The sequence below is a fragment of the Xiphophorus hellerii genome, chromosome 8 (genome assembly GCF_003331165.1).
Source record: "Xiphophorus hellerii strain 12219 chromosome 8, Xiphophorus_hellerii-4.1, whole genome shotgun sequence".
In the NCBI taxonomy this organism is placed as follows: domain Eukaryota; kingdom Metazoa; phylum Chordata; class Actinopteri; order Cyprinodontiformes; family Poeciliidae; genus Xiphophorus; species Xiphophorus hellerii.
In genome coordinates, this window is record NC_045679.1 from 5,592,217 (window position 1) to 5,612,662 (window position 20,446).

At 38.7% G+C, this 20,446-nt stretch overlaps 1 protein-coding gene and 1 long non-coding RNA gene across 2 annotated transcripts in view; one reads left to right on the forward strand and one right to left on the reverse strand.

Annotated features, from left to right (window-relative positions):
* The first annotated feature begins 244 nt into the window (after positions 1–244).
* Positions 245–15,435, forward strand: LOC116724701 (uncharacterized). The gene is made up of 3 exons (XR_004340256.1): positions 245–302; positions 404–443; positions 15,392–15,435. It is a non-coding gene; the product is annotated as an uncharacterized LOC116724701 (long non-coding RNA).
* LOC116724454 (NACHT, LRR and PYD domains-containing protein 3-like) overlaps positions 7,356–20,446 on the reverse strand; it is an 86,659-nt gene continuing 73,568 nt past the window's right edge. Inside the window, exons 12-14 of the mRNA XM_032570173.1 lie at positions 12,888–12,893; positions 10,953–10,968; positions 7,356–7,552 (exon numbers count right to left, since the gene is read on the reverse strand). Coding sequence (XP_032426064.1) covers positions 7,356–7,552; positions 10,953–10,968; positions 12,888–12,893 — 219 coding nt within the window. The remainder of the gene's footprint in view (positions 7,553–10,952; positions 10,969–12,887; positions 12,894–20,446) is intronic.

Here is a 20,446-nt window from a genome sequence, read left to right on the forward strand (position 1 = left end):
AACAGATGGAACAAAGCATTACAGAAAATTAAAGAGCACAGTGGATCATATGCATAGTGTTATGCTCCATATAGAGTTTTTCCTTAGCTTATATTGTATGTCTCACAATTTTGTAATTTATCATTTTTATTAAGCTCTGAAAGCTGTGTGGTTTTGTTAATAGTCTTTCCTAGAATGAGGTTAGATGTGCCCTTTTTTTTTTTTTGAGCACCTGCCCTTTCAGTGGTCTCTGCACGGGCCTGGTGAGAAGTTTTAACTTTAGGGATGAAGTGAGAGCTAAACCAGGAATAGATCATTACAAGGTAAAAGACATAATCTATACCCAAGTTTTTAAGCACACGCTTTATGCATGAGGCCCCTGAGCTCCATGTTGGCTAATGATGGCTAACTGTTTTCCTTACAGTACGACGGTTTCCGTGTAGCAAATGAAAACATACATTGAGGTAAGACAGCTTGGTTTATTGTACTGCACTGAAATGTTTAATTTGTACATTTTACTTGTGGTTTTGGGTCGGCTGCAGTTTTTGGTCTTTGCTGTTGTTGACGTGTGATGCTAACTGAGCAAGTATTTGCTGATTTTAGGGGATTAAAATGGCTGAAAGCAGATTTTTAACGCAGTACTTTGATTTTATAATACAGGCATGTAAATAACGAATGCTTTGAAACATTTTCACGTTATGTTTTAACCTCAAACTGAAATGTTTGTCTTGGGATTTTATGTGATAGAGAAACAAAGTAACACATAATTGTTGTGAGGTGGAAGAAAAGTAAAATAATGCTGTTGTTTTTTAATTATTTCGTTTTTGTTATGTATAAATATTCTGAAAAGTGTGTTGTGCATTTAGTTCAAATGGTTTCCAGGCATGCATAAATATGGAAAAACAAAGCAAAAATACAAAAATATATTTTTTCTTTATTTCTGTCCATCCTTTCATTCTAGTGTCTGCCCTTCTTTCTCGTTTGTATTTTAACTTTTCTTCCTCTCTTCTTCCCTATGTGCCTTCACTGATTTTCTTTCATGTTTTTTGTTAGAAAAATGTGCAGCAACCTTGTTGACAGTTTAAAGTTTTTAGCTGCCTCTTTTCTTAGTCTTGCAAAGCTCTGTCCAATATTTCAATAAAATATATTTCAGTTTGTGGCTTTAAAATACAGATTTGAATCTAAGATACTGGATTGTTAATTTACTCTGGGCCGTATTTTGAATTGTAACGGTTGAATGTTTTCCACTTGACTTTAGGTGAACATTTGACAAAATTTAGTTTCTTTTTATCTTTTTGCTGTGATTATTGAAGCTATGATTTTAGTCATTAATGCTTGAATAATTAGAGTGAATTCGAGTAAAACATAATGACTATAATGAATCTTAACCTTCTGAATGGTTTGCTATAAAATATTTTCTTCTAAATGTGCAGGAAGCACATTATATATGATTTGCTGGGTTTCCTATAAACTAATGTTAATTAAATCAACTCCTATTAACTGCTTGTAAAAGATGGGAATCAATGACAAACTACTAAGTTGGAGTTTAAAATGTTGTTGTACATTTTTGTTTTTAAAAAATCAGTCATAGGAAAATGAATCCGGACTTTTTCTGTAGCGTTGTTCCAGGGTAAAACATGGCTGCCATGACCTTGCCTCCTGTTTTCTACGATGAGAACCAGCTAAATAAATCTGTCCTGCATAAATTTAGAAAGTTGATGAGCTGACACACACACACACAGCGGCAGTGTGTGTTATCTGGTCAAAACAGGACCACATTAGTTGCCTACTCCCTGACACTGAACTCGGAGCCATTTATCTTATGGGGTCTCTGGTTACTGTTGCTGCACTTAGAGCATTGCGACTGTCAGGTTTGGGAAACTATCAGCCATGGTGCAGCACTCTGAGCAGATATATGATGGGGGAATGAAAAGTTGATGTGTGTTGCTTTATTTACTGTTTGTGGAGTGATAAATAGTCATGAGTGTTATGCTGCGTTGTAGATTCGGTGCGATACACTATAGGATTAAGCTTGAATGATTCAGAGTGCTGTGATACTCAGACTGATACTATGCACTTGTTTTTTTTCAGAGGATTTTCTTTTCTAAGTCCATTCACAAGGCAACAGGAGAAATAAGTGAGAATGTTTACTTGGTTCTGATTAGATCTTGTTTGCTGTTCACACCTTTTGTGTGATTCTAGTTTTTTCTTTCTATAAAGTTGGAGGAATACTGATTTCTGCAACTTTTTCCCCACTACTTCTTTTGTCAGTTTGCCTCAATCATTCAGTCATTCACACACTTTGAAACCTCAACAGAAGTGGTTTTCAGTTTCTAAGGCCTGGCTGAGGTGTCTGTGCTAACCTCATGAATTCAGCTTATTCTGGCCTAATTAATCTTTGTCAAAGTAATTACAGCTATCTGGAGTTACCGACATAGATGCAGCAATCTCAGATGTTTGTTGTGGTGTAAAAAGCTGATCCAATGCGAATTCAGTTTGCATTTAATTGTGGTGCAGAGGAGATTAATATCTTGAAGTTACAATTTGGTACTTTTAAATATTGATGCACCATATTATCGGCATTGTATCGGTATCTGCTGACATTAGCTGTAAAATTTAATATAACTCACAGATATAAAAGCCATTGTTTTGATGAACCAGTGACAATGAGTGTTTGAGTGTTGTCATCGTCTTAGAGAGAGCAAATGTCAAATAAAGGTGACATTAAACACAATGCAAGTTGAAAGTGTATCATTTTAGCATTTGCATTTGGTAGCTTGCTAAATTGATCAAATTAATGCAGTATTTTATTTCCACAGCAGAGAAAACCATATAGTTTCAGTAAGTAGGTATAGGACCAAAATATCGGCATTGGTATCGGTTATTGGTTATTGGTTATCTGCCAAACGAGTTTTAGTAAATCAACATTTAGGCCAAATATCCAATATTGTGCATCTCTAGTTTTAAATTTGATTTTGAGATTTATGTTAAATTCAGATTATAATCTCCACCTGGAAAACATGTCTATTTAAAAAAAGCTTCAGCCAAGTTAATTAGTCACTGGAGCAGCAGTGAGTTTTCAGAAATGCAGAATAATGGAAATATGAATCTGTAGTCACATTGGGACTAAAGAGGATTTAAAAAGGTTTTGTTTCCAGCTTCCTGTCTGCTGTCTAACACCTATTCTGCTCTCTTTTTGTTCCGCTCACTCACACATTCTCATTCATTTTTCACTGTTTGCTATCTCTCAAGCTGGTGGCTAAACAAACTACTATGACCCAACTAACGGTCTGAAGCCACACCTGAACAGGTAAATTCAAACCGAAAGTAAATGTGACGGATGTTGCATAACTGATGACATCACAGCTCATCTGGTTTGTAGTTTTTTCCTTCAGAGCAACAGAACCAGGAAGTAGAAGCTCTGAGGTGAAGTCAGAGGCAGGTTGATAAAATCTTCATGAGGAAGGAGAGAAGTTCTGATAAAAATTTGGAAATAAAACTTTAACTAAATATTTACCTTCAAAATAAATATTTATTTTGCAAACTAAAGATTTATTTTCCAAACTGAACATTTAATTTTCAAATCCAATATTTATTTTCTAAACTACATATTTGATGATCTATTTTCATGTCTAGTTGTTCAGTCAGACGCTCCATCATGTTGTCATGTTCCAGTTTTTCTCCACTCAGCAACAGTTGGTGAACAGGATTTAATCCAGTTTAGTGTAATTGTCTTTCTTGCTACTAGTAGCAGAAGGTGCAACAATATGTAACATTGATCTTTAGTGAGTAAATCCTTGGTGTTTATGTCCAGCAGAAATAGAAGAGGCTCCATGGGGAGATCTGTCCTTAGAATGTCCTCAATCTCCTGTTTCATTTCCTCCCAGAAGGTCTTTATTTGTGGTCAGTCCCAGAAGACGTGTGTGATGACCGACCATTCCACAAATTCCTCCAACATCTATCTGTGGTTGGAATCCTGGAAATGAAACTTTTTAATGGAGTTTTATTAAATCTGGTTTTTACTTTCCAGTCAAACTCTTTCCAGATTTGGTTTCCAATCCATTTATGGCACAAAAATGCACAGAAGAAAACTCCACTCCGTGTTTTATCAATCTCCAGTTCAGTCCAGTAAATTGATGCTCTCAGTTTTCCCATCAATCCACCAATGGAGACACCAAACTGTGCAGTAAGAGACTGGTGTATTCAGTGTTTCTGTGCTTTGAACCCTCATCCATTTTACTTCTATGTCAACGGTGGAGCAGGAAGTGGAAAATCCCACCTGATTAAATGTATTGACTCTGAAGCAAGCACTGCTCTGGATCATCAGATCCATCAGTAGCCTCTTCTACTGATGGAGAGGAGGCTGACATATCAAATCAAACTGTCATGTTGACTTCATTTACAGGAACAGCAGCTTTTTCTATCAATGGCTGTTTGTTACATTCACTGCTCAAACTACCCAGGAGTCTAAAACCTCCCATTCAAGGACTTGATACTCAACTAGATGAAGTCAGATTTGAGCTTTTAAATGCTGAAATTATTGCTACTGATGATATTTCAGTGCTTTCAAAACCTCTTTCTGCTGATGTGGATGCAAGACTGAAAGAAAAGGAAATCACTGAGATTTTGGAGGAACGTCTGTTTCAGGGTCGTTGACGTATCAGGATTTCCATCAGGGGAAATTAAACATTTAAAAATATGTTTATCCATTGCAATTATTAGAACATTTGAAATGTTGTGCACACAGAAATTATAATTAAAAATTAAAATGAGACGTTTTCAGAGGTTTTTTATCAATATGATTCGGCTGTGGTCTTAAAAAATGTCATGTGGTGCGACCGTGATTTATCTTAAAATAAAGTATTTTCCATCATTTATTAACCATTTTTTTATAACTTTAATTTTACTGAAGGTGTTTAAAAACAAAGTTTTTAATTTTCTTTGTATTTTTCTGACAATTATGACAGTTTTTCCCCAAAAATGAACCAGTTCCATTTATAATTGTCTTATATTTTTCTTCACCATTTCATCAAACTGTGTTAAAAATAAATAAACTCCAGTCACTTGAGGAAACTGTATTAGTGATTAATATTTCTGCTCCAGAAATTAGATATTCCATTTTTAGTTCAATACATTTACTTTTTAATTGGTCACCAAATGATTTATAGAATAAATGTCGGCCAGTAAACGGGTCAAAATCCTTTAAAAAATAAAAATAGTATTACATCCAGTAACAGTACATTACAAAAAACACAAATTAAACACACCAATTTAATTCACATCAAAATTAATGCAGTAATCAACTTTGTAACAAACATTTCAAACAGATCCTCATAAAATCAGAAAGTTCAGTAGATTGATTTTATTTTCTGAACTTTTTAAAGTTTTATTTTAAAAACTTAATAAAAACAGAAATGTTCAATCTCCCAAATGTAAGAACAATAATGACAATAGAATAATTCAGTTGAATTGAATTATTTTAAGCAGAACCAAGTATGATAAATAATGTAATCATTCACAAGTTCCCCAAATGTGAGCTTCTTTCAAAACGGAAAAGATTTCAATGAACTTCTAAACCATCATATTACTCCTGGGTAGAGACGCTCCCATCAGGGTTTTTCCTGCTGGTTCTGATCACCATGAGGTCCGATCACTGCCGATCACAGATACCGATCACATGGATTGGCTGTTAATGTTTGGCTTTAGGTAGAAATGCTACTATGTGATCTGGCAAAATGGAGCCATAAAATCACCTCATTTAGACAAAAACATGTCCAATACTTGCAGGCTCATGGCTAATTGTTCTGGTTCTGATGGCTTGTTTCTGACCCAGTAGAGTAATTCAGCAGAACACAGGGAGGAGGCAGAGGAACTCCATTTGTTCTCTCAGATTATCTCATGTTAGGACATAGAGAAAGTTACATTAAAACTTTTTTAAAGTTTCCTCCTCAGTACCGCGTAGCGATGGTCCAACAAAGAATTATTGTGATGATTAATCAGGTTAAAAATTGGCTCATTCTGGAGATTTTTAACCATTTACACCTTTTTTATACAGTTTTATACATTAAAAGATACAAAAATAAACAGATAATTAAATCACTTGTTAGAATATATTTACAAAGTTTTTTCCATCTATTTTTAAACTTTCTAACTTCTTTTCTGCAGTTCCAGGGTGAGTCTTTCTTCATGACTCTTTAAGGAATGAGAAGCTCAGCTCAATGTTTTTATCCAACCTTGTTATTAATCAGTGAAATAAGTTGGAGGAGAGACGTTTGGTTCCTGTTGCAGCTCAGTGTTAATCTGGTTAATCTGAGAGATGAGCTCCAGTCTAACACTGCAGTGAGGATTAAAACCGGCCAGACAAGGTGAGGGACGGAGGAGAGGTCACCATCAGGAAGTTTGAACCTCTGCAACAAACTGCATTTTAATCACAACCAGCTGCTGATTTTACTGGGTTTTGCTTTTTCCAGTTAAATCCTTTATTTTCTGGTTTGGGTTGAATCAGGTGTGGCCCACGTTGGCGCTGTGGCGGGTCATATCCATGTTGGTTTATTCACTAAAAACAGGTTTACTTTTTGTTATCAGATTTAAATGTAAAATATAGCAGAGATGCAGCGATCAGACCTTTTCTGTCCAACACTGATCTCCAGTTTTCATTCTGCTCTGATCTTCCAGTTCCTGGGATTTTTCCTCCAAAGAGAAAAATGTTCTGCAGGTTCTGAGTTTCAGGTAGAAGTTCTGAATGAAACAGAAAATATGAAGATTTTCCCACTTTAGGCTTCAAAGCATTGACCTCTGACCTTCATGGGATGGGAATGTTTTACTTTAAATCAGGACTTTCTGAAAGGCAGAGTTGATGAAAAAATCTTTTTAATGCAAATATTTAAATTTGAACAGGAAACGGACAGAATGAGCAGCAAATGAACCAAATGCAGAAAGAAAAATGTTTTTATTTAAAACACATGAAGAAAAACTGCAGCAAATTTACAAAAGGAAGATTTAATATTCAAATCTGACATGTTGAGAAAAATAGGAGCCGATAGAAACAGAAAATGATCAGTGATTGAGAAAAACTGATCAACTTTTCAATGAAATCTGATGGATGAAAGGAAAAAATAAGAGAAACAACATCTTGATATTCAGTGTGAAGCTTTGACTGGAAACAAACAGGAAAGCATGAGGATCCTGGAATAATCCTGGAATAATCCTGGAATAATCCCAGCTTCCATATTTAAAGGACTGGAAGAAGAAAAAGTTTCCAAGGACTCAATCAGAATTGTTTCACCAAGAAATAGATTGTAGAGACTGAACTATCTGTTCAACAGTGAGAGAGTTTCTCTGACAGGAGGAAAATCTTTAGACTCTTTAGACTCAACTCAGCACAGAAACACTGAGGAACCAGAACTGGGCCAGACCCCAAATCCAGGAATCAGAGGTTCAGTGAATGTGGTGTTGAAGGTGTGGAGGAGGATCAGTGAGTCAGAGGAAACTGTGTAGAAGGACAGAATGCCAGCAGGACAGTCCACATACACTGCTACTCTGTTAGAGACAGAGGAGGAGGAGAGACGAGTTCCTATGTTATTGTGACAGACAGAGTATCCAACAACATCAGAGCAGCTCAGACTCCAGGAATGATCATTATATCCAAACCAACAGTCTCCACTGTTTCCTTTCCTCCTGATTCTTCTGTAACTCACTGATATATAAACCAATCCTCTCCACTCGACCTCCCAGTAACAGCGACCAGTCAGACCAGTTCTACACAGCAGCTGAGGCCAGAAATCAAATCTTTCTGGATGATCAGGATATGACTGAAGCTCCTCCACATGTGTCACCTTCCTGTTGTCTTCAGACAGTTTGAGTTTTCTGCTCACTGTGTTTGTGTCGATGGTGAGTTGACAGGAATCTGATGGAGAGAACAAACACAATCCAGCTGCAGTTATTGATCATTTATTGACACTTTGATGGTGACTCCTGAATGAGTGATGAGACAGTTTGAAGATGGTTGAATGTGAGCTGCTTTGTTGTCATGAATCAGATGAAAAACACACTTACACTTCCTTAGACCTGGTGTCAAGAATTGGACTCCAGCAGGCTCCACCCTGAAAGGAGGAGGGGGGTCAGACCATCAGTCTCTTTCAGCAGCAAACATGGACATTACATGTCTCTCAGACACACATTGTCCTCCACTGAGACAGGAACAGTCCAACATTTGGATTGCAAACTGCAGTGGATGTAGGAAGGACAGTTGGTGCTGCTGCAGCACAACTCATTTCTCCAAACACAGGAAAAGCTCCAACAGAGAGGAGAAAGGAAATCCCTCAGTAACAACCTGAAGAAACTCACTGAAGCCTAAAAGGACATCAGGAAACTAAGGAAACATTTCTGGAAGCTCAACCTGATTTAATAATCAGCATTAAAATACAATCAATCTAAACTCTGACACAACACCTGGATACCTGTTCCATCCACACTCCCACACACAGATGAAGGAATGAAACACTAAACAGCCCTGCTGCTGAAAACCTGCTGTGGCCTCACTGTAATATCCAGAAATACAAACATTAAAAAGGAGAAGCTGCATCACATTCAACAAAGAGTTCAACAAGAATCAAAGATTTGATCTCTGAGCTCAGACTCACAAACCAGGGAGAGGCTTCCATCATCACACACCTCTGACAAACACCTCCAACCTTTCAGCACTTCCTCTACCAACCAACACCACCAGGTGGCGCTGCTGCACACATTTACAATGAGACCAAGAAGAAGAAGCAGCATCCTGAATCCAGCAGCTGCAGTAATGGCTTGTGAAAGTGTCCAAGGAGCATCTGGAACCAGAACCAGCAGATCCAACAGTCCAGAGAGTCTTTGTTTGCATCTTTCCTCTCAGATTTCCAAGCTGCTCTGAGAGGGAAATGACATCATCATTCTACTGATGATGTCACGCTCTGATGTCACTGATCAGGAGCTGCTGGACTTGTACATTTCCAGCATGGAGGACAGAGAAGATCTCAGCTCTGATGAGGAGCTGGCCTGCCTTCAAACTGATTCAGGGTCAAAGAAATATTTCCAGATGAAGTCAGACTAAAATGTTGGATTGTCCTGCTGTTGCAATCAGAGGCCAAGAAGAAGCTTCAAGTTCTTCTCCTGTTCAGCTCTACGTTCCTGTCAGAGACTTCAGCTCCTCATGAGGAGAACAACTAAAGCCTGGAACAGACTGACACTAACATCCTGACATCTCATCCCTGAACAAAGCTTTGCAGCATCAAGGTGACTCTTAGCGCCATATATGGACAGATTTCCTCTAAAGGGGGCGGAGCCTGGATTGGAGGAACCAGCAGCAGCTTCCAGGAACAAACCTTGGGAACCTCTGGAGGAGAACATGGAGATGAGATTCCTGCTTTAATCAGTGGATTCATTGATAGAAAACATGACGACTGAAATATCCGAGAGCTGCAGCTCCATTTTCTACAGATCTGCTGGAACATCAGATAGAAATGAAGAATTTCATCATTTCACATCAAATCTGTTCATCTTCCACAGAAACAACTGAATTATTGACCTGAACTGGTTCTAAAGGTCTGGATGGTAAAAACATCCATTGTTTTTACGTCTCATTAGTTTCCAGAAAGAGTTGAAATGTTTCAGAAGCTTTTATCCAGCAGCTCAGTAAAGATCTCTCCTCTTTCCAACCTGATTTAGTCCATGAAGCAGAACATCTCTGCTGCTGCAGCAACAGGAGGAAACTTCTCCAGCTCTCAACTTCTACACTCTGACTGCTTGGAAACAGATCAGGGAGGAACAGCCTTTTCTCCAGGCTGCCTCCTCCTGACTCTAGCGCCACCTACTGGCTGTTCACCAGAGGTGGAGAAAGAACTCAAACAATGTACTGAAGTAAAAGTACAAATAAACAGACAAAAATGTTCTCTAGTAAAAGAACCACATTAACATTTTTACTTGAGTAGAAGTAAGAAAGCATGAAAAACATGTTTAATATCTGCTGAAGTTGTTTTAAAACCTGACAAACGAGCCTCATGGGAACCAATATTCTAATTTATTGAATATGACTGTAAATGTAAATATGAGATGGAGATTATTCACATTAATTCAGTAACCAGGATGTGGAGGAGTTTAACGTTACTGGGACATTCATGGCAGGAGACGCTGCGCTCCATGCGCCCCGACCGCAGTAATCATTGTTACTGCCAGTTCAGCTGCTTACAACTATTTAATTGTTTTATTTATTGCAGTCAATTTAAACTAGAAGCTTGGTAAGATTACATAAACCTTCTCTAACCTAAATCAGTTTAACACCCAAAACTCAGACAGCGTTTAGCAGCTTAACTTTCCTCGATATGTTTTTCAGATTTGATGGTGAATTTTTGAAAGCTAGCAGTTCATGATATCAGGGAGGCAAAGGCGGCACCAGAATCATTGATTACTTTCAAACTAAGCAACACATCAAAAAGCGCAAAGCGACTTGGATGTAACTTGTAACACAACGCCACTCCATAAAACCATCTTGCATAGCACCAAGCCGGGTTGGAACGACTATGTAAAAGAACATCATGCAGAGGCCAGAAGGGCTCTTAAAGCATGGGTTGATGCAGGTAAACAGAGACATGGCCCCTTGTTTGAATACAAAAAACAAGCAAATGCTAATTTTAAACATTTTTTAAGATTCATAAGGAGACGTGAAAATACTATGAGGTCTGACTCTCTTGCTAGAAAGTTAGGAAATAATAATGTTAAGGACTTTTGGAAAGAAATAAAGAAAGTAAATAACTGTAAAACGTCACTTCCATCTACTATTGATGGTGTTGCTGGTGTAAAAGAAATCACTCAGTTATGGAAAGAGCACTACAGTGCGCTGTTTAATTGTGTCAAAAGTGACATTTCTGACATAGGAAGCATTCACAGTAATGAGAATGTGACTGTATCCCCACAAGAAATATATCATATAATTATGACACTGAAAGACAATAAGGCCTGTGGGATGGATAACATATCCACTGAGCATCTGAAAAATGCAAGTAAAAAACTCTGTGCATTACTCTCTATGTGTTTCACTGGCTGTCTAGTACATGGTCTGCTACCTAAATCAATGTTATCTGTCATTTTGGTACCCATTATTAAAGACAAAGCGGGTAAGATTAGCTCCTTGGAGAATTACCGACCCATAGCTTTAGCTAGTAGTTTGTCGAAAGTTTTTGAAAGAGTCCTTCTAAATAGGCTGGAAGAGTTTCTCTTGACCTCTGATAATCAATTCGGTTTTAAACCCAAACATGGTACAGACATGTGTATTTTTGTGCTACAGGAGATTTTAGATTTGTATAATTTGCGCAACACCACAGTATTTATGTGTTTTATTGATGCTTCTAAAGCATTTGATCGCGTGAATCATCAAAAATTGTTCTGCAAGTTAGAAAGCAGAGGTGTACCCAAATATCTAATTAGAATAATGGTCTATTGGTATGGTCATCAACTAATGTATGTCAAATGGGGTAACTCATTGTCTGACTCGTTTAATGTTGGTAACGGAGTAAGGTAGGGAAGTATATTGTCCCCTTACCTTTTTAACATCTATATGGATGAACTATCAAAGCGCCTGAATTGTTGTAAAACAGGCTGTGTAGTTGGTGACCGCACAATCAATCATATAATGTATGCGGATGATTTGGTAATCTTATGCCCATATAGTGCTGGCCTTCAACAATTACTAAGGGTCTGCTCCCAATATGGATGTGATTTTGATGTCAAATATAACGCTAAGAAAAGCAATGTCATGATTGTTAGAAGTAGAGCAGATAAGCATCTGATAACCCCTGACTTCTCTTTATCTGGCATTGTCCTCAATATATGCAATGAAATTAAATATCTGGGACATTACATAACTGATGACCTATCTGATGATCGTGACATTCGTAGGCAGTATTGCATGATGTAGGCACAGGCTAATATTTTGATTAGAAAGTTTGGTATGTGTTCATCCTCTGTGAAGGTAGCTCTTTTTAAAGTTTTTTGTACTTCATTTTACACAGCCCATCTATGGCGAAGATATAAAAAAAGTAGCCTGCACAAACTTTATGTGGCATACAATGATGGCCTGAGGCTCCTACTCAAAGTGCCTAGATGGAGCAGTGCCAGCCACATGTTTGCACATAACGCTGTTCCCACATGTGCAGCTGCGCTCAGGAATCTCATGTATAAATGTATGTGTAGATTACCCGTATCATACAATAATATAATAGCAATTTTAGTAAACCCTGTTTTTAGTACAGCAAGATTTTTCTCAAGATTGTGGAAACATTGGCGTCATCATTTATTTGTGGCTCAGTGACTGTCATGTTTCTTTTTTTTTTTTCTTTTCTTTTTGTTTTACTATGGACCTCTTTTGTGTCTGAAATAAAGATTGATTGAAATTGATTGACAACGCTTTATAGAAATGTAGTGAAGTAGAAAGTACAGATACTGTAAAATGTAGTGGAGTAAAAGTTCCCACCATTAAATCTACTTACGTACAGAAACATGAAAAATGTCCTTAAGTTCAGTAACAAAGTTCTTGTCCCAACAACCAGGATCAGGTGAAGGACCTCTGCAGTCCCATGATGCTTCCTCTCCCTCTTCTAAACCATCTGATGGGCTGATATCATCCCTCTACTTTATCAATAAAATGTTTTTCTTTCTCTTATTACGATTCCATTATTTATCCTAAATGTGACGTCAGAGCTGTGGATCTGGAATCTGATTGGTCGGATGGATATTTCCCTGGTTTTCCAACATGAAGGGTCTCTGCCTTTTTCCAAGACGTTGGGAATTTTTCCCAAACTTTATTGAACAATCCCAAAAGCTTTCCCAACTACTGAAAATCTAAACCAGGGGTCGGCAACCAATGGCTCCAGAGCCACGTGTGGCTCTTTCATCCTTCTGTTGTGGCTCCCCGCGACTTTGGGAAATATAATATTTTATTAAAATTAAATCATTAAAAAAATATAAATTAAAATCATTTAAAATAAATTTCTAAATCTGAAGATTATGGTAAACTTGTAACATTAAAACAAAAGTTTTGAACATTTTTAGCACCCAAAATATACGTTATGTCCGCTGATGTGCGACAGGCATTCCTGGCGAACCCCACATGTCTGGCATTTTTTTAGCTCACTGATTTAGTGACTTTTTGATCCTTGCCTGGAAGATACATCATAAATAAATCCAAGAAAAGGAAACATTCTGAAGATGGCAGAATATTTAATGCTACGTGGACAGATCATTTTGCTTTCACCGCTGATGAAACTGGGTCACCAGTCTGCTTAATATGTGACGAAAGACTGGCAAACAACAAGAAGTCAAATGTTGAAAGACATTTCAAGAACAAACACTCTGTCTTTGCTAAAAAATATCCCTAGGGAGAGGAGAGAAAAAAGGCCGTTTCGGAGCTGATGCGAAAGGCTGAAGCGTACGGAGCCCCCTAGGGGACATGGGGGATTTTTTTTCTTTTGCATTCCCTCGCAAAACTTTTACGTTCCCTCGCAATACTGTACTGGTCAGTTATGCAGCATAATTGAATACTGCAAGCCTTTCTTACGGTGGGCGCCGTACTTTATGCTTTAATATAAGGTTATGTGAGGTTTTTCCATTATTGTTAATATCTTTTTGTGAAATATCTGAAGTTTCATATATTTCTTTAGGATAGAAAGGCACCACAACCTATGATATAAACAGAAACTTTCCGTTAGTAGGAAAGAAATAAAAATACATCCTAATTTGGACATTTCTGAGTTATTATCGCGGGTAATAAATCATCTGACAGTTTTGATTGTGTCTCTGTTGTGTTCTAGTCTGAATGGTTTAAAGAGCTGCTTTCAGTGCCGCTCCATCTTAGCCTTAACAGACATAAACATGCAGTAAAAAGTAAATCGATTTTCAATCAGTGTTTTGCACCAAACAGTTAATAATAATAAACAAGTTTTCACTGAGGCTCTATAAGAGCCATATGAATGATATAAGTAATTATTGATGTGACAGGAGCAGGAGGCTTTGACACTTAGGTGTGTCGACGTGGGAGTGACGTCACCAGGTATGAATGGGAAGGATACTGGCTTTGTGTGTATTAGCAAGCGGTGAGCGGGGCGGTCAGTCCTTGCAAAGTTTGGAGCCTGATCATAAAAATGGAATAAATCGATAATTGTGACAGAACAAAGAAAGAAGAGGTTTGGAGTTGATTGATACACAGACAGATGAGATTCCCCGAGTTAACCCAGTGCGGCGTCATTACTTTGTCGTGTTTTTAATAATAACTTGTTAATAGTAAAAACTGTTTGGTGCAAAACACTGATTGAAAATCGATTTATTTTTTACTGCATGTTTATGTAGTTGGTTGGGTAAGTTTCGATTTTTATTTCTTAAATACAAAGACCCAAATAGACAGAGGTTATTTTGTTTGAAGTTGAGCATCAACAAAGTGTAAAATGTGTTTTGTTACATGCAGAAATAAAATTTTGTGTTCTCTGCAGCAGTTTGTTGATTTCATAAACGCAACATAGTATCGATTTTTGTACATAGCATATAGGTTTTATATATATGACATCAAAATGAGTTGTGGCTCCAAGTGCTTTCTATTTTTTGGGAGGTGGTCCCAAATGGCTCTTTGAATAGAAAAGGTTGCCGACCCCTGACCTAAACACATTAGTCTTTTCTTGGATCTGTCTAAAAGGTCTTATTATTGTTTTTAATTTCTACCACAGTCAACAGAGCACAATTCTACTTTTTCACCATCATTCACTGCAATTCTTCATTTCCTCTGGAAAACAAGGGATTTCCATTCTCTCCTGATTCCTTTCATTCTTTGGATCATTTTCCAGATGTCGCCCCCTGGTGGAGATCAAACTACTAAATGGATGAAACTGTTAAAATTCTCACTTTCTTTCTTTGCCTCATGAATAGTTTTCTTCACTTTTTATGTAATTTATATTTTATTAAATCCTGAAAGTTGTGAGTTTTGTTTAAAATCTAAAGTTCTTTATTTTTCTCTCCCATAACTTTTAAACATCCATCTGACCAACATGGAGTTACTTTTCTTCTCATCTTTGCTTCTTGGGGCTGATTGGTTTGGAGCTCCATCAAATATTGTTTTAAAGTCCTTTCTGCCATCAGTAGATCATCATGGAAATCTAACTGAACTTCTTTTATTCATTTAGTCAGAGTCCCTATTAAACTATTAAACCCATCCCACTCTTTAATTTTCCTTGTGAGCCATTCTTAGTCTGGAGAATATTCCAGAAAACTGGGTAATGATCTCTGCCTCCAGATGAGGCGTCTAAATATTTAATTATCAAATTAAACATTCAGCTTCAAACTAAATGTTTCCCAGCAGACTGACTAAAGACATTTCTCCCTCTTCCTCCTCTATCAGACCTTCTCTGCTCCTGCAGCAGGTTCCTCCATACCTGAGAGCTTCCAGTCTCCAGTGTGGATCCTTCAGTCCAGCCGACAGCAGCTTCACTCCTGAGTCTCCTGGATGATTGTAGCTCAGGTCCAACTCTTTCAGATGGGAGGGGTTGGAGGTCAGAGCTGAGGCCAGAGAAGCACAGCCTTCCTCTGAGACCAAACAGCCTGATAAGCTGCAGACACACAATTCATCACATGATGAGAATATTGAGGTAGAACCCAAAGTCTGAACTGATCGCTGGCGGATGGATGGATAGATGGATGGATGGATGGATGGATGGATTTGTAACATGTGGAATAAAAAAGAAAGCCAAGCAACTGCTGGGATCTATAATAATGTTTCTTTTTGCACCTAAGATGCAGCAATTTCTCAAGTGCCCAGAGTTACCTGAGAGTTTCCAGGTTGCAGTTTGGACACTAATAAGTGTATATTTGTATATTTGTATGTTGAAACAGCAATAGACTATTTAAAAGACATTTAAAAAGACTGCATGTAACAGCCAGAATGTAAATAATTAAAGAGTTTTTTGGGAGCAGTTCTGGTTAGAAAGTCTAACAACTCCTGGGAGGAAGGATCTGCAATAATGCTCTTTTTTTCTTACAAAGCTGGATTGCAAGAGTCTTTGTTGCTCTGAGCGTTTCACTGGCCTGGTGGAGCAGATTTATTTCTATAGATAGGTTTATAGTTGATGCATTTAAAACCAGGAGAGTGGACCAATCACACAGCTGGTGCCTCTACATGTTGCCTCGTGCTGCCACTGCTTGATCTCTGAAGCCTGGATCACCTGCAGCTCTTTTCACTCAAACTGGACACAGGCTGACCTGTATGGACATGGGCGTAAATCCCAGGTGGATCAGGGGGTCCGGACCCCCACAATCTTGGAATTGTCCCCCCAAATAAATCATGAAAGAAACCTTTGTATTTAAACAATATCAATATAAAATGTAATAGAAACAAAGAACGAAGTAAATCTGCCATTCATCTAAGAAAAGAATAAGAATTAATTTTAAGGAACCCCCCCACCATTCTTAGAACAATGGTTCAGTCCAAAGTGTAGGAGGAGCAACAGCAGCTGAACGGCACAGGCTCCGTTAGAGCCGCTGAAGTGAGGAGCTAGCTGTTAGCTGTGGCTCTGCAGCACAAACAAAAAACCCTCCACTAAGTAAATACTTAAAGCAAAAGACATGTAACACATTTTATTTACTTTCACTGCTTAAGAGGAAGAAACACACTAACAAAAATCAGACCACAGTTTGTTCATTTCATTACTTCAGCTGAATCATAATAAACTGCATTATTATGCCTTATATCAAATGTAGCAAAACTGGCTACATTGCTTTCATAGACTTAGCTCCTTTTTCTGTCGAATGTTGCTAATATTTCAATTATGTTTTGCTCTCATCATCTTCAATGTAGAGCCTTTAAAACCACAAAATAAATTCTGAATATTTTTCTAGGAAACTCTGGTGCTCAGCCTTAAGTTCAAGTTATGATTCCCAAATATTCAATTTCTACATATTTATAGGTTCTCAGTTGTCCAGGACATAAAAACCCACTTGTTGCACATCCTATCACAGTTCCACTCTGGAATTCACTGAGTTCCTGAGAGCAACACATTCTTTCACAAATGTTTCTAAAAACAGCCTACATTCCTAGGTGCTTACTTTCATACACCTGTGGCCATGGAAGTTATTGGAACACCTGATTACAATCATTTGGTTGGGTGGTCAAATACTTTTTTCAGTCTCTGCTAGCAGCTAGTGGATAGAAATAACTAGCATCGAGAAAATTTTACCTGAGAGTTTCCAGGTTGCAGTTTGGACTCTTCAGTCCAGCAGAGAGAAGCTTCAATCCTGAATCCTGCAGGTTGTTGTTACTCAGGTCCAGTTTTCTGAGACTGGAGGACTGGGAGCTGAGAACTGAGGACAGAGCTTCACAGCTTCTCTCTGAGAGGTTACAGCCACTCAGTCTGACGAGACAGGGAGAAAAATATGTTTTTAATCACTTCTTAAAAAATAGTATTTTTCTATGTTTTTCTTGGACAGAGAAGGAACTATCTTATTTTACACATATTTACGTTGCCTTTTGTTGTGAAATGGTTCATTCTATAGTTAGTCCTCCAGCCTTAAAGGACAGAACTACAGGCAACAAGGAGGCTAGAAATAGAATTATAAAATTCCACAATTAGCTAAATTAGTACAATTTATATTTTAACATATAGAGGAGAAGTTTTGCTGCTTTTATATGTAATATTAATGTTCAGCTGCTGAAGTAAGTCTCTGTCTCCTTTACACATCCCCCCCAGTGAGACAATTTGGAGAGACAATTCACCAATATATAAACTGAAACATCAATCCATCCATTTTCTTACACCCTTGTCCCTAATGGGGTCAGGAGGTGCTGGTGTCTATCTCAAGCTAACGTTCCAGGCGAGAGGCGAGGTCACCCTGGACAGGTCGCCAGCCTGTCGCAGGGCAAACAAACATTCACACACACACACCTAGGGAGAATTTGGAGAGACCAATTAACCTAACAGTCATGTTTTTGGACTATGGGAGGAAGCTGGAGAACCCGGAAAGAACCCAGACATGCACAGGGAGAACATGCAAACTCCGTGCAGAAAGACCCCGGGCCGGGAATCGAACCCAGGACCTTCTTGCTGCAAGACAACAGTGCTACCAACTGCACCACTGTGCAGCAATAAATGGAAACACTAATATATATATTTACCTCATCATTAGCATATTTCTATAAAAAATAACTGCCTAAACAATCTGTGACCTTACAGAGCTTTGTTGGAGGCTTTAACCACTGGCAGCAGCCTCAGAAGAGCCTCCTCTGAAGCAGAATATTTCTTCAGGTCAAAAACATCCAGATCTTTTCCTGATGACACTAAGATGAAACCCAGAGCTGACCACTGAGCAGGAGACAGTTTATCTGTGGAGAGACTTCCTGAACTGAGAGACTGTTGGATCTCCTCCACTAGAGAACGATCATTCAGTTCATTAAGACAGTGGAACAGATTGATGCTTTTCTCTGCAGACACATTCTCATTGATCTTCTCCTTGATGTACTGAACTGTTTTCTGATTGGTCTGTGAGCTACTTCCTGTCTGTTTCAGCAGACCTTTTAAGAGTCTCTCATTGGTCTGCGGTGAAAGTCCCAGGAGGAAGCGGAGGAACAAGTCCAGGTGTCCATTTGGACTCTGTAAGGCCTGGTCAACAGCTCTCTGATGGAGAGATTTTAGGTCAGATTTATAAAATAATGAAGATTTCTTAGATATTTGTTTTTCTCCCATCAAGATGACACCAGAGTTGATTAAGTTTAGATGAACATGAAGAGCAGCCAGAAACTCCTGAACACTCAGATGGACGAAGCAGAACACCTTGTCCTGGTACAGACCTCTCTCCTCTTTAAAGATCTGTGTGAACACTCCTGAATACACTGAGGCTGCTCTGATATCGATGCCACACTCTGTCAGGTCTGATTGATAGAAGATCAGGTTTCCTTTCTGCAGCTGATCAAAAGCCAGTTTTCCCAGAGACTCAATCATCTTCCTGCTCTCTGGACTCCAGTGTGGATCTGTTTCAGCTCCTCCATCATACTTGACCTTCTTCACTTTGGTCTGAACCACCAGGAAGTGGATGTACATCTCAGTCAGGGTTCTGGGCAACTCTCCTCCCTCTCTGGTCTCCAACACATCCTCCAGAACTGTAGCAGTGATCCAGCAGAAGACTGGGATGTGGCACATGATGTGGAGGCTTCGTGATGTCTTCATGTGGGAGATGATCCTGCTGGCCTGCTGCTTATCTCTGCATCTCTTCCAGAAGTACTCCTCCTTCTGTGGGTCATTGAACCCTCTGACCTCTGTTACCATGCCAACACACTGAGGAGGGATCTGATTGGCTGCTGCAGGTCGTGTGGTTATCCAGAGGAGAGCAGAGGGAAGCAGTTTCCCCCTGATAAGGTTTGTCAGCAGAACGTCCACTGAGGTGGACTCTGTAGCATCAGTCAGGATCTCCTTGTTGTGGAAGTCCAGTGAAAGTCGACTCTCATCCAGTCCATCAAAGATGAACAGAACCTGGAAGTGTTCAAAGCTGCAGATTTCTTTGGTTTCACTAAAGAAGTGATGAACAAGTTCCACCAAGCTGAACTTTTTCTCCTTCACCACATTCAGCTCTCTGAACATGAATGGAAATATGAACTGGATGTTCTGGTGGGCTTTGTCTTCAGCCCAGTCCAGAGTGAACTTCTGTGTTAGGACTGTTTTCCCAATGCCAGCCACTCCCTTTGTCATCACTGTTCTGATTGGTTGATCTTGTCCAGGTGGGACTTTAAAGATGTCTTCTTGTCTGATTGTTGTTTCTGGTCTGTGTGGTTTCCTGGATGCTGTTTCAATCTGTCTGACCTCATGTTCATCATTGACCTCTCCAGTCCCTCCCTCTGTGATGTAGAGCTCTGTGTAGATCTGGTTCAGAAGGGTTGGACTTCCTGCTTTAGCAATCCCCTCAAACACAGACTGGAACTTCTTCTTCAGACCAGATTTAAGTTGATGTTGACAAACTGGAGCAAGACGTTCTAAAATAAGACAAAGAGTAAAATCAAGAACTAAATAAAATCAGATTCTGAAGATGTTTTGCATAAATGTGATTCCATCTCTTCAAATTTCAGTAAATGTCTGATTTATCCATCAGGTTAAATCTTTGTAGAAATCCTCTTACTGCTCTCCAGACGGTCAGCCAGCTCCTCCTGCTTCATCTTCCGCAGGAAGTTCAGTGTGATCTTCATCACTGCCTCTCTGCTGCTCCTCCTCTGCTCTTCATCCTCACCTTCCAACACCTCATCATCATCTCTCTGACTCTCTGTGCATTCTGGGTCATTTCGACTCAGAATCTTATGGATCTTCTTCAGTTCGTTCTTCAGAAAAGTGACAATATTGTCCTCCAACGTCTGGAATAGAATAATAGATGAAGGAAACATCAGACTGAAATCATGGAGCCAAACACCAGATGGATGTTT